We start from the raw sequence: 14,766 nt of genomic DNA, 5'->3' as shown, positions 1-14,766 counted from the left end.
CGGTATGGGGTACCGGTCTGACCGGTGGTGCAGTGGCTGAGAGGGTTAAATAGGAGGTTGTTGGTGCAATTAGTTAGGAATTCATTCGGATATTGGTTACTTGTAATTTTTATAAATCATGCATGCATTCTCATGTCATATGCATATGCACATGTGTAGCAGCCGCCGTGGAGGAGGTGGTATACGAGGTGGTTGCGGAGCCACAGGAGTCGCAGGGGCAAGCCCCGCAGCAGGAGGTTCGTGAGGAGGCGGCCCAAGGCCCAGCTGACCCTAGTGCCGAGCATCAGACTCAAGGCAAGTCCCGGTGCATGTCCTATTATTTCAAATTATGACACTTATATATATGTCTCTATTACTTGTGCATTAGGTTTAGAAATTGTTTGGAACCCTAGTTGCATGATCCCTAGGTTCCCTTGAGTTATACTAGTATGTATAGGACGATAGAAATGCTATGTTTAATAGATCTCAGTAGAAGTCGAGTGATTTCTGGTCACTCGCGAGTTATAGGATATCTCATTATTTGGAAGGTATGGAATATTGGAATATGTAGGAAAGGAAAAGAATTTGGAGACCGGGCGGGAAAAGGTTAGCCCCGTCTGTGTCGGTTAAGGACCGTTCATTGTCTGGCCATGTGATCGAGTTTGAATTGTACTAACCGCATGCCGGGAGTAGGAGGTAGTCGAAACCGGTAAGCCGAGTACTGCCTTGTTTCGAAAGTACAGAACTTCTACCCACCCCTTAGGGCAAGTCAAGTTGCCGCGGAGAATTGGGATGCATGAGTTTACTTTTGGTGGTCTCCGTAGAGCTCGGCTGACTATATGCAATGTGGGGCAGTTCTGTAGTTCGAGGCGGGGAGGGGAATGGTTGGCGTGTATAGTCCGACGGGGCAAATGCATGCCGTGTTGGTTAGGTTGACCTTGAAAGTTTAAATCGGATCGATTCGCCGTCAGTCGCTCTCGGATATGAGCACCTTGATTGCAGCACCGCATCGTAGTAATGCTTTATGGAATTTAAGTGATGGTTGGCAATGTTTATCTTGAATTAATACTCAATGTTGGTTATGGTTGCTTAGAAGATGCAAATAATAGTTGATGATTTAAGCATATAGAATTTGGAGCTAAAAGTGGAAAAATAAGGACTCACTTTAGAAGCTTTTTCTGCAAAATAACCACCAGCCAAATGCCTTGCATGTCTAGGTATGTGGGCTAAGTATACCACTAGTCGGGTAAGTCTTGCGGAGTATTAGTTGCTCAGGGTTTGTTGCCACCCAAAAATTTATTTCAGGACACCCCGACGTCAACTTCTATCCCTGTTGCATCAAGTTCATCCGCCGGGATGCAGAAGGGTGGGAGGTGGAGAAGCGAGACCCCTAGTCTAGGAGGCCGCGGGTTGTGCATGTGAGGGCTGCATGTGCAGCCTGTCTGTTTGGTTGGACCAGTCTGACCGGTCTGTGGACCGGTCAGACCGGTCTGACCGGTGGCTACGTGGTTTTGTTCATGCAGGCCGGTCTGACCGGTTGGGCGAACCGGTCTGACCGGTTGCAGGTAGGCAGAACCGGCTGGAGTAGTGTTTTGTAGCTTCTTTTACATTTGAACTTTGGCTACTCTAATGTGAGGTTTGTAAATTATGGTATATTCAAACACGGTTTGTAAAACTTAAATCTCTACTGCATGTTATTGTTGTATTTTCAAGTATATGTCGTGCTTGTACCATCTGTGCCCGCCTTCGCGTGGGACTACCGGTGTTGTTTCGATCGGGCCGTGGGTTGAGAAAGGACCGTCAAATTAAACTATTAAGCTAATACGCCCGATGTGTTCAAATGACGGCCATTAGGCTTAATTTAGAGTTTTAATTTGGCGGTTCCGTCACAATTTATACCTGAAGCGATATACCCTATAGTTCCTCTAACAGCTAGTGAACTACTACAACCTGAATGTCCAACTGCTATTGATCTAGAAACGATGATGAGACTTGCAATGCCAAAGTCTCCCAAATGAGCATTCATGTCATCATCAAGAAGTATATTGGTTGGTTTCAGATCACAATGGACAATAGGCCTTCCACAGTCATGGTGTAAATAGGCTATGGCATCGGCCGTGCCAACACCTATGCTTAGTCGTTGAGCTAAGCCCAAAAATTTTGGAGCTACACCACCACGTTTCTGATGCAACCATGTATCCAAATTCTCATTGGGCATGAACTCATAAATTAGGGCTTTGAAATCATTACCATTATTGTCAACGGTTGAGCAGGCAGTTAGTATAGGAAGAAGATTCTGATGCCGAATGGTTCTCAAAGACTCACATTCAGAAATAAAACTTTTGTCCGCAAATCTTGTCTCTAGGTCAAAGACCTTAATGGCAACTTCGAGTTTGGCTTGAGTTAACTTCCCTTTGTATACTGAACCATAGCTTCCTCTTCCAACTAGGTTGAGCTCTGAGAAGTTCTCTATAGCTTGGGCTAGATCCTTGTAAGAAACTCTTGGGAATTTCTTACCAAAAGAATGCAATAATATGCATGGTCTTCCTGGTGCCTTCTTCCCAACGAGCATAATGTAAATTGACATCCCAAGTGACATGAAGCCAAATGTGAGGATCAGTAAGATGGTCAAATAGTGTTTCCATTCTATTACCCGAGAAACTGCAGGACATGCAGGCATATGGAGATCTATCGCTCCTCCACAGAGCCCCCAGTTGCCATTGAGTGAAACAGCCATTGCATTTGCAAATACTCCACTAATTGGTATTGCTCCTTGGAGATGATTGCATGAAAGATCCAGCTTATTGAGAAGTGATAGATCCTTCAAAATGGTTGGGATGGTGCCAGGCAAGTTATTGTGTGAAAGATTTAGTGTTTTTAAGCTCTGTAGGCCCTTGAAAGATGTTGGAATGTTTCCTGTGAGGTGATTTTGGTCAATTAGGAGGGTTTCTAATTGTTGACACTCGCCAAAAGAATCTGGGATTTCCCCAGTAAGCTTGTTTGAGGAAAAATGTAGGTCAGTGAGCTGTTTAAGTTTGCTAATATCTAGAGTTATGTCACCTTGTAGATTGTTGTGGCTAAGGTCGAACGATACGAGTTGTTCAAGTTTGGAACGATACGAGTTGTTCAAGTTTTCCAAAGTTCGCTGGTATAGACCCTTGAAAGTTGTTATAGCTAAGGTCCAACCATAGGAGTTGTCGAAGATTTCCCAAGCTAGCTGGTATGGAACCATCAAACTCGTTTTTGCTTAGCAGTAGTTTTACCAACCGAGTAAGATTGCTAATAGAGGATGGGATTGGCCCCGTAAAGTTGTTCGATTGCAGACTTAGTCTTCCTAGGCTTTTCAAATTTTCAATCCATCCTTCAATTGTGCCACTAAAGTTATTCTCACCAAGTCCAAGCCAAGTTAAGGCACTAAGTTTCCCTATACTATGTGGAACTTGCCCAGACAAGCTGTTTCCACCCAACAGAAGCACTTGAAGGCTGGTGGGTAGGTTACTGATTGACTGTGGAAGAGATCCCTGCAGCTCATTGTAAGAGAGTGAGAATACCTCAAGGGATCTACAGTTTCTTAATGCATTAAGAAACTCCCAGTCCTGGTTGTTCCTTGCTACAAGTTGGTTATCCTCAAGGTTTAGGAAAGTCAAATTTGAAAGTTTTCCCAAAGAAGTAGGAATTCGCCCTGTGAAATTAATATATGATAAATCTATCTTTGTTAACCCCAGAGCATTATTGCCAAGCGAATCTGGAATGGAACCTTCAAACATGTTGTTTTCCAACGTAAACTCTACGAGATGAGGGAGAAGTTTTCCTATATTAGGTGGCAATGCCTTGCTTAGCATATTGGACTCTAGATTTAGATATTGTAGAGAAGAAAGACGAAAGAAGGCTTGTGGAATTTCACCGGAAAGCCTATTGTCTCCAAGGATTAAGGTTTTTAAATTTAATTGGCCGAGCTCACCAGGAATGCTTCCATTGAGTTGATTTGACATCAAGTTGAGATATCCTAGATTGGATAGTAGACCTAATTTCGGAGGAATTGAACCCACTAGCAAGTTTGAAGATAAATCTATGGCGGTCAAATTGGAGCAGTTTGTAAGTGCATCAGGAATTATTCCAGACAAACTGTTGTTGTACAAAAAAAGAATATGCAGTTGTTGGAGGCGGCCAAGAAGAGGTAAGGGACCAACAAAGTTATTATAGGAGAGGTCAAGGTAATTAAGGAAAGTAAGGTTGCCAAGAGATGAGCTGATTTGGCCTGACAAACTTTGGCTTGTCAGTTGGAGTCCCCTGACGCGCCGTGGTTGCTCCAAGGTGCACTCGACACCATTCCAGTGACAGAAGTGGGATCTCATGGTCCAATTGTTCAACGCTCCATTCGGATCGATGGTGATGCCGTGCTTGAAGTCGAGCAGTGCCTGCAGATCGATGCTGCTGTCATGAACCTTTGAGCAGTGGACGTTTCCAACTCCATAGCACAGCAGCAGCAATGGCAATAGTACAAGCATGGGCATGGCTTGTTTCGCCGGCTGCTCTGAATGGTGCATGATGCGCACTTAACTGTCACCTGCAAAATATTAAGCATAAACTTGGCGGTATATTATGGGTACATGCGTAAACTTGAGGACCTAAGTCGTGTCCTTGCTTGCATTGCAATCCTATCAAGTACTCCAACAATAATTCGGCTGTGTTTCTCTCCATTTTATTGTAAGAATGAAACGAACGGAAGAAAAACAAAATCTTGACGGATGTTCACGCTTGGCAAGAAGTAGAAGTAGAGAACGTAAGGTAGGGTAGGGTACCTCTGCCTTGCCGGCGAACACAAAGCGGTAGCCTTTCTGATCGGCTTATTGCTCCGCCTTGCCTAGAACTGGAGACCATGTTTGAACTGGAAGTATGAGCTGGATGGCCCCAGGGGTTTCAAAACAGTTTTACCTCACCGTTACAACCACACATTGCTACGCCTCAGCTTTAGCTTGACCGGCATCTCAGCGAAGACCCCGAGTCCGTCAAACTCGGAAGTTACCGCCACTTTTCAGCTTCTTCCACCCCATCACCCAGCGCCGCCGTCGTTGTCGGAGCTGGACAGGATTGTTGCTGCGTGGCCAGCCTCGAATCCCAGAGTCATTTTCAGCACAACCGGCCAGATGTATTCCAGGCTGATGTGCGACATGTCTCGCGCCGTTTCGATGACGATAAAAATTTAGCTGTAGTTAACCCATCTTAGACAGAAACCTAGTAAACTGATCATCATGAGAACTTCAGAAGATGAACGTAATACACTTGAGAGCTGTTTGTACGAAGCCAGTACAAACACCTTGTCCGGTTGTCCCACTGCCCATTGCCGGTATATCCCGCCATCCGAAAGAAGCTCGCACAAAACCACCGAACCCAACCGAATGAATTGCCAAATCCCAGCTGGGCAGCTGCTGCTCGCTGTACTCGTTCGTGCACGTGAGCTTGCTACTCGTCTGCAAAAACTGGGGCTAGCGGCCACTCGAGGCTGCTCGCGACACGATTCACCTGCGGCCTCACGGGCATCCCGCTGACGTGGGATCGAGATCGAATGGCACAGGCGTCTTGTGCAGGGCAGGCAGGGGTGAGCTCCCGACGCCGCCAAAAGATGTTAGCTGCCTAGCTAGTCTCACCACAAGCTGAGTGATTATGAGAGCTTCCGCAGAGGTACGCCCCCGCCTCTGGCAGAACCTCCACTGCCATCATCATTCACTGCGGGACACAGGCGCTTTGCCAAGTGTCAAAAACACTCGGCAAAGACTCTTTTCTACTCGGCGAACAGTTTGCCAAGTGTGACACTCGGCAAATAGCACACGGCAAAAAAAGTGACGGCAAAGCCATCTTTGCCGAGTGTGAGTGTCTTATTTCGGGCACTCGGCAAAGCGTTGCCGTGTGCCGGCACACTCTCGGCAAAGTAAAGTACAGAGTCGGCGCAAAACCTTCTCAATTTTTTTCCACGGATTCTGTATGATACAATGATATCATGACAAATTTTATGGATTTCCGACTACTTTTGATTTTTGTACAATTTAAAATCTATTCAGCTACAGCTCATTCTGCCCCGTTTCGTGATCAAGATGTTCGAATTTACCTTTCAATTGTTTGACAATGTCTCAAATTGGACTAAATAACATGAATATAATTTTTTCCATTCATTATACTATATTATTCGAATCTCTTGCGGCTCCAATTTGAATTATCCAAAAATACCATTTTAATGAAACGATTTAACAACATATACGTAACTTATTGAGAAATATACCAAATTTCGATATGTAGTACCTCGTATAGTATAAGAACAGTACAAAAAGTTTGGAGGGTAGAAGAAGAAGTTTTTTTTAATTGCCATTTTGAGGTGTCTCCAATGAATCTCCTGGTATTACAGCCATACAAGCACTTCATCAAAATCACTGATGCTTTACTGAATCCTTTTTCCAAATGTTCAAAAACCCAATCTTAGTATGGGCTGGCCGTACATACGACTTGTATGTCCACCGGCCACCGCATGTAGCTTTCCAGCATGCTACTCGTGTCTAATTTGCCATCTTTATACCAATTGGGATCAAAGACAACATAAGCTAGTTACACAAGATTTTGCAAAGCATGACTTGGTCTCATTTTATCATTGCAACATATGATTTTCTGATTGCATGCAATTTATTGGCTACTTCTCTCATGTTCATTCTTTCCTTGGGACGAACAGGACGCGTGCAAGCAAGAGCAACTTGCACGAGAGACAGCACACATCGATAGACATCATTTTCAGTTCCTGCCGATGCTTGAATAAAGCCCTCGCATTCTTCTTGGAGATGAGGATCAATGATATGTAACACTTGATCTGGAAAATTTCTGTCCACAAAGCTGGTGATGCTGAGCCCACCATCGAACAGAGGATCAGTTGGTCTTTTGCCTATGATCATCTCCAGAAGTACTATTCCAAAACTATAAACATCCCCACAGGTTGATGCATGAACAGTTTGAGCATACTCTAAAAATATAGAGGGAAAAATTATTGTGTGTGTGACAGATTGTTTTATATATGCAAATACATGAGATGACAACATTATTGATTATATTTATACCTGGAGCGATATAGCCGATAGTTCCGCTCACAGCGAGTGAACTACTACAGCCTGAATGTCCAACAGCTATTGATCTGGAATCAACAACGAGACTTGCAAGGCCAAAGTCTCCCAGATGACCATTCATGTCATCATCAAGAAGTATATTGGTTGGTTTCAGATCACAGTGGAGAATAGGTATTCCACAGTCATGGTGTAAATAAGCCAATGCATCGGCGATGTCAACACCTATGCTCATTCTTTGAGCTAAGCCCAAAATATTTGGAGCTACACTACCATGTTTCTGGTGCAACCATGTTTCCAAATTTCCATTTGGCATGAACTCATAAATTAGGGCTTTGAAATCATTGCCACTATTGTCTATTGTTGAGCATGCAGTTAGTATGGGAACAAGGTTCCGATGCCGAATGATTCTCAAGGCCTCACATTCTGATACAAAACTTGAGTCCGCAAATCTCGTGTCAAGGTCAAAAACCTTGAGTTAACTTCCCTTTGTATACTGAACCATAGCTTCCTCTTCCAACTAGGTTCAGTTCTGAGAAGTTCTCTGTAGCTTGGGCTAGATCCTTGTAGAAACTATTGGGAATTTCTTACCAAAAGAAAGCAACAATAAGTATGGTCTTCTTGGTGCCTTCTTCCCAATGAATATAACGTAAATTGAGATCCCGAGTGACAGGAAGCCAAATACAAGAATCAGTAAGATGGTCAAATAGTGTTTCCATTCTATTACCCGAGAAACTGCAGGGCATGCAGGCATATGGAGATCCATCGCTCCTCCACAGAGCCCCCAGTTGCCATTGAGTGAAACAACTGTTGCATTTGCAAAAATTCCAATGATTGGTATTTCTCCTTGAAGATGATTGTATGAAAGTTCCAGCCTATTGAGAAGTGATAGAACCTTCAAAATGGTTGGAGTGGTGCCAGACAAGTTGTTGTGAGAAAGATTTAGAGTTTTCAAGATTTGTAGGCCCTCGAAAGATGTTGGAATATTTCCTATGAGGTAATTTTGGTCCATTAGGAGAGTTTCTAATTGTAGACAATTGCCAAAAGTATCTGGGATTTCTCCACTAAGCTTGTTTGACGAAAAACGTAGGTCTGTGAGCTTTTTAAGTTTGCTAATAATATCTAGAGTTATGTCACCTTGTAGATTGTTGTGGCTAAGGTCAAACAATACGAGCTGTTCAAGTTTTCCAAAGTTCAGTGGTATATGCCCTTGAAGGTTGTTATAACTAAGGCCCAATTCTTGGAGGTATTGAAGATTTCCCAAGCTAGCTGGTATGGAACCCTCAAATTCATTTTCGTTTAGGTACAGGGATGCCAGCTGAGTAAGATTGCTGATAGAGGATGGGATTTGGCCTGTGAAGTGGTTTGATTGTAGACGTAGAACTTGTAGGTTTTTTAAGTTTTCAATCCATCCTTCAACTGTACCACTAAAGATAGTTTTCACCTAGTCCCAGTATAGTTAAGCCACTAAGTTTCCCTATGCTCTGTGGAACTTGTCCTGTCAAGCTGTTTCCGCCTAGGAAAAGACACTGAAGGCTGGTCGATAGATTACCAATTGACTGCGGTATAATTCCTTGCAAGTCATTGTAAGCGAGTGAGAGTGTATTTAGAGATTTACAGTTTCTTATTGTATTTAAAAATTCCCACTCTTGATAGTCCCTTGCTACAAGCTGATTCAACTCAAGATTTAGGAAATTCAAATTTGAAAGTTTTCCAAATGAAGTAGGAATTTGTCCTGTGAAATTGTTACGTGATAAATCTATTACTTGTAGAGAAGAAAGATTATTAAAGATGGCATGTGAGATTTCACCTGACAAATAATTTTGTCCTAGGAGCAAGCTTTGTAAATTCACCAATTGGCCAAGCTCACCAGGAATGCTTCCGGCTAATTTATTTGAACGCAAACTGAGATAGGTTAGATTTGATAGCAGGCCTAATTCCGGAGGAATTGAACCCTCCAGTAAGTTTGAAGATAAATCTATGTTGGCCAAATTGGAGCAGTTTCCAAGTTCATCAGGAATGATCCCAGACAAACTGTTGTTGTTCAAATAAAGGTACTGTAGTTGTTGGAGGTGGCCAAGATTATAGAAAGGTATCCCATCAAAGTGATTATAGGAGAGGTCAATATAATTAAGGAAGGTAAGTTTGCCAAGAAGAGGCAAAGGGCCAACAAAGTTGTTGTAGGAGAGGTCAAGGTCATTAAGGAAAGTAAGGTTGCCGAGAGAGGAGCTGATTTTGCCTAACAAACTTTGGTTTGGCAGTTGGAGCCCCACGACGCGCCGTGCTTGCTCCAAGCTGCACTCGACACCATTCCAGTGACAGAAGTGGGACCTCATGGTCCAATTGCTCAAGGCTCCGTGGGGATCGCTGGTAATGCCCTGAGTGTGGATTTTCCATGAGTGCCGGCTCGGGCCGGCAACTTCCCTACCGTTGATGGTGCCTCAACAAGCGTGCAGGTTGATGGGAAGGGTGAAGCTGGTCCCACCACTTTATTGTGGTCCCAGTTGGCGCCTGGTGCCCTGGCTGAATGAACTGCCCCGCGAGGCAAGGGGTGAGGCATGCTGGCGCCTCGGATTCGCTCCCCACGTTGCCTCTGCTGCTTCCTCCATTCAACCTGTCAGATCCCACCTCCCTCCTCTCTAGCTAGGTCGGCCATGGACGGAAGCTTTTTCGTCATAGATCCGGCATGGACAGAGCTCGGCACCTCCATCAATGTCCGTCTTTGAAGTTGTTGCTGTCGTTTTAGAAGCTAGTACGGGAGCAGCTTCGATGGAGCAAGAGCACTAGATCGAAGCTGGTACCCAGAACTTTTCAAAAAAAAAAAGCTGGTACCCAGATGATGCATGACGTTTATGCTTGTTTCAGGAAAAAAAAAGTCAAGAGCAACGGTTTGATTCGGTAACTTGGATTAAGTACCATGCTATTTTTTTGGATCTATGGTAACCAGGAGTTCCATCAACAATGGTTTTCCAAAATATGTTTATGAAAGCAAGCAAACAAATTAGCAGTTAGTATAGCATCATAACGGCTCCTTAAGATGTACAGGTTTCAGATAATTTTCGTTTCATTTTTCTTATTGAAATTCGCTTCATCTGAAAAGTTCCTCTTCCTGCTAAAATATGCCGCCTGGATAAATAAATTAACGTTTTGTAATCCTATTTGAGAAAAGTTATGCAAACACTTGAAGTCTGATCCTCCTTGTGTTTGTTGAATAAATAAATTAATGTTTCATATTTCTATTTGAGAAATGTTCATTGCTTGTTCTCCCATTTCTTGGTCCTCGCTTGTCATAGCGAGGAACATATAATTGGTTAGCTGCCTGATTTTCATTGGGTCATTCCCATTGCATTTTGTTGCAAGAACGTTGTATGCACCACTAGAGAAAATTGTGCTAAGTCTCACCAGCATGATAAATAATGCTAACAAAACTATGTATGAACATACATGCCTACACATAATATTCATGATTCTCACACATTATACTTCAAAGTGAACATGTGGAGAACACAACGGTTGGAGTTCTTCAAACAGATAAACTATGTGGTGAAAGATGTGTAGTCAACTGGTATGACAATGCAACTTTTAGCAAAATATCAATTCAGACCTTACCAAACAAGTTTGATTGCTGAACAAATTTTATAGGGATATAAACATATAAGGGTACTTGCAATGAGACATAGGATCAGAGAAGGGACTAGGGAGGTGGTTGGAACCACTTACATTACACTAGTGGATAGAAACAGAGTTGCCTACAAAACATAAAGATAATGCTAAAAAAAACATAATATGAGAATTTAGAATACCATGATATGAAGAACATATACTGATCATGCCTGCCAAGTACTCATATTTACATGTGAATATACCACGGGTTCATACCTAGTTTGTTGATACTTAAAGTCCGTAACAACATCATCTAGTTAACACTTTTTACATCATATTACAAGCCTACAGCTGAATATTGATCATCACCAATTTAATCATCTGTATACGCACCACTACCTTGCGCATTGCAGCTTGTGTCGTCTTCTAACTGCTATCCAACAGCAGCAAACAAGGTTTTCATTTTGATGTAATGAGCTGTCACCTGGAATGCTCTGCTCATATCCTTGCAATATCAAACGATTCTGCATCCTGATTACCTCTGTAACCATTCGTGCAGCATTTTCAGCTAGCAATGGAATGGATTAACTCTTTCCAGCAATTGCCTGCGATGCATGAATGAGAAACCCAAACTTTGGAAAGTCAAATATCTGCAAAGAATAAAGCTTAATCCTTAGACTTTCAAAAATAAATCTTAATCCTCCAATCCTACCAACTAGTCATGACAACAGACATGATAAGAACAACATTTAGCAAGATGAATGATGATCCAAAGATTGCATCCAACCGTAACTGATCATGACCAATTAAAAGCAAATCATCAATATACTATGTTCGGTGACCATAAATCTCAAACAGTTGCATTAGATTTGACTAAAAAGGAAAAATTTACCAAGACTGTAGTAATTGGTATAATGGAGAAAATATAAAAATACAATAGTAATTGAAGTAGTGTTTATTCAGTTCAAAGCTTTTCAATCCTCACTGAATTGTTGTTGTCTGAGATCAATTGATAAAGGCTGATGCACCCATATTTCGATATAACCCCAGACAAACTAATTCTAATATGTATGAATCCCAAACAAACAAAATAGAGCAAATACGATTCAAACTTCTCACCTTTTCAATCTGTACATAAAACCACAACATGTTTAAATCAGCACTGGTCAAAAGCTTAAAAGATGGTAATGTGACCAACCAATTTGCTATATACGGACTAAAAATTATCCACACATTACTGAGGTTATCTAACCCATGTTGTGCCCAGGGGAAAAAAATCCTGCATACATCATTACTCAAGTTGCCATGACAATGGCACCAGTTTGATAGAACAAGTATTGTCCAGAACACAAGCAGATGCAAACTTGGATGGTAGAAAATTCACGTTAGAGTAGAATGGGAATCTTCTGAAATACAAAAGCAGATGGCTAAAGCAGCTTATGGTTCTTCTCTGCCCCTAAGTCCAAGCAACTAGTTTTCCTTTCAGCAATACCATTACGAAAATCCCCATTTGGACTATAGTAACCACAACCATTCAGCATCCTAGTGTTTGGTCCTACATTAATTAAGTCTAATGCAATAAAAAAAATCAGATCCATTATTTATGAGTTTATATAAAGTAGTAGGAAACTAAATCATGCTAGAAAAATCACCATTATATAGATGTTTGTGCTTATCTAAACGAAAGGAATTGTTAACATGCATGTACACACTACAAAATTGAAAATGATACATACCAAGAATAATCAAAATGATATGCAACTTGCTGACCAGATTTGTGCGAGAATCAAGAAGTTATAGTAAATAAAAGAACCAAGAACACACCTTAGGGCTGGCTCTACGATTGGGGCCAAGACCAAAACTGACCCAAATCCAGACTGATTTCAGATCCCTTCCAGTATAAGTCCATCCCATGGCCAGGCTTCACGGATTTGGGTTGCCTGAGGTTACGCACCATCTCACCACAGTAGCAGCGGAAAACTGATTCTTCTAATCTCTATCCACAACCAGTCGCTCCGCATACAAGAGCCATGGTGGTAGTGGCGGGGGGAGGTCTAGCGCGCCGATGGATTGGAGATGGGGAAGACGGAATGAATGGAGAGAGAAAGAGAAAGAGAAAGAGAGAGAGAGAGAGGAGCCATGAGCGGCAGGAAAGGAAGGGGAAAGGGGAGGGGGGAGAGAGGTCTGTTCGCATGCTAGACAGTGATTCGAGGAAGGGGAAATAACTGACACATGGGCCCGGGGTTGTGCTTGCTCAGACGTGAGGGAGAAAATGAAGCACGAGGCAGAAGACCTGGCATGAGCACACATCTCGAAAAATTCATCCAACGGCAGCAAAGTTCACTTCCCAGGCCGGTGCCGCCGGAAAACATTCACCCCGTAATGCCCTGCTTGAAGTCGAGCAGTGCCAGCAGATCGGTGCTGCTCTCACGAACCTTTGAGCAGTGGACGTTTCCAACTCCATAGCACAGCAGCAGCATACAGTGGCGGACCTAGAATTGGAATTTAGGGTATGCCATGTCAAAACTTCAACATATAATTCGACATTCGGTATAATCAAAAAAATCGATACACAACAAAAAATTCCACGAACAATTCGGTATATAAGCACTTAGATTCAATACTTACATAGATTACAATATAAGTAGTAGAAGCACACTAAGTCCTAGAAAAACATAAAATAAGCTTACAAACCTATAATAGTTCAAAGAGATTATTTAATTTCTTCTTATTAGGCTTACGCTTCTTAACTATTAAGTTGTATGCATCAATCAATTCAACCCAAAAGCTTAAATTGATGGGAAGAGGTGGGCAATTCACTTATATTAACACTCCCTCGCGTGTAGGCTCTGCTATGCCTCAAACGTGAAAATAAGAGTCGGTTGCAATTATTTTATTTAATCGCACCTGCTGAGTTTCGAACTCGAGACTGTCAGACCCAGGGCAGCGGGACTGCTCACAGACGTGGAATATTATAGAGTAAAGAATAGCACATGGATACACCTTACCTCTCTTGTAACTACTCGTACGGCAGTAGGACTAGTTGATGTACATTGAAACTACTCGACCTCGTTGTAGTAGGACTCTAGTAGTACTCGGCTAATACTTTCCATATAACCCTGTCCTCCCAGACTATATAAGAGCGGGCAGGGATCCTTCCAAAACATCTCAACACCTAAGGCAATACAAACGACCACACAGAACGTATGGTATAACGGTCTGAACCTGTCTAAATCTTTGTATTCCTTGCACCATCGCATTCTGATCTCGACGAGTCCGTGCCTAAAAACAATCTCCTCGAAATATACCTCGGAGAGCTTGGCAGTAAAACACCGATAGAGACCACTGGCCCTGATACCATATTGAGTTGCATGTACCAACCAATTCAACCCAAAACCTTAAGCTGATGGGAAGAGGTGGACAATTCATTTATGCTTCAATATTAAAGTCCATGAAGTATTAATTATATCATCTTCATCCACTCGAAGAAGATATCTCGCTTGATGAATGTGTGTAGACAATCATCCAAAAGACTATCTCCTATCTTATTTCTTAGCTTAATTTTTGCTAAAATTAATGACCAATTTTAAAAGATTATAAATCATATCATAAATCTTATTTCTCTCAGTTTGAACTAGCTTAACTGAGAGATAACCATGATTGGTCAGACATTTGAAGTTGTTCCCATGCCTACTATCACCAATATAATTGTTAAGTTGCAATTTGAATTTGATCAAATCTAAGTTAAAGAAGTCATTAGAGTAAAAGAGGGCTGGCTTAGGGTATGCCCTAAACCCTATGCCACGGCATACCCTGGCCACCCTTTGGGTCCGCCAGTGGCAGCAATGGCAATAGTATAAGCATGGGCATGGCGAGTTTCGCAGGCTGCTTGGGTAACACACTTGCCATCTGCAGCATATAAATAAACTGGTAGCGTCTTCATTCCCACCAACAAATAACGACATGCATGACAAAGTTACAGCCATGAGGGAAGCTAAGAGAAATGTTTAGCTGGAGTGCTAATCAGAAGGAACGAGGGCAAAATTCTAGAATCAGGAGGGGGTACCTGTGTTCAGCCGGAGGA

General features: G+C 42.4%; 1 protein-coding gene, 1 long non-coding RNA gene and 1 pseudogene across 2 annotated transcripts; all 3 read right to left on the bottom strand.

Annotated features, from left to right (window-relative positions):
• Window positions 1–1,600: 1,600 nt before the first annotated feature.
• Window positions 1,601–4,962, bottom strand: LOC120655343 (receptor kinase-like protein Xa21). Its single transcript, XM_039933102.1, has 3 exons — window positions 4,782–4,962; window positions 1,879–4,546; window positions 1,601–1,605 (listed from the first exon to the last, which is right to left on the bottom strand). Exons 2-3 carry the CDS (start codon window positions 3,209–3,211, stop codon window positions 1,601–1,603), a joined length of 1,338 nt encoding a protein of 445 aa, XP_039789036.1. The 5' UTR covers window positions 3,212–4,546; window positions 4,782–4,962.
• A 1,646-nt stretch (window positions 4,963–6,608) lies between these two features.
• LOC120655336 lies at window positions 6,609–7,874 on the bottom strand (annotated as a pseudogene).
• Window positions 7,875–10,872: 2,998 nt separating this feature from the next.
• LOC120708469 lies at window positions 10,873–12,927 on the bottom strand. The gene is made up of 2 exons (XR_005689381.1): window positions 12,507–12,927; window positions 10,873–11,287 (listed from the first exon to the last, which is right to left on the bottom strand). It is a non-coding gene; the product is annotated as an uncharacterized LOC120708469 (long non-coding RNA).
• Between the last annotated feature and the right edge of the window lie 1,839 nt (window positions 12,928–14,766).

The sequence above is a fragment of the Panicum virgatum genome, chromosome 1K (genome assembly GCF_016808335.1).
Source record: "Panicum virgatum strain AP13 chromosome 1K, P.virgatum_v5, whole genome shotgun sequence".
NCBI lineage: Eukaryota > Viridiplantae > Streptophyta > Magnoliopsida > Poales > Poaceae > Panicum > Panicum virgatum.
The sequence above is the reverse complement of the archived record's forward strand: the minus strand, read 5'-3'. Positions and strand labels throughout refer to the sequence as shown.

Coding starts and splice junctions, on each gene's coding strand:
- LOC120655343 (XM_039933102.1), bottom strand. CDS start 3,211: ATGGTTCCATACCAGCTAGCTTGGGAAATCTTCGACAACTCCTATGGT.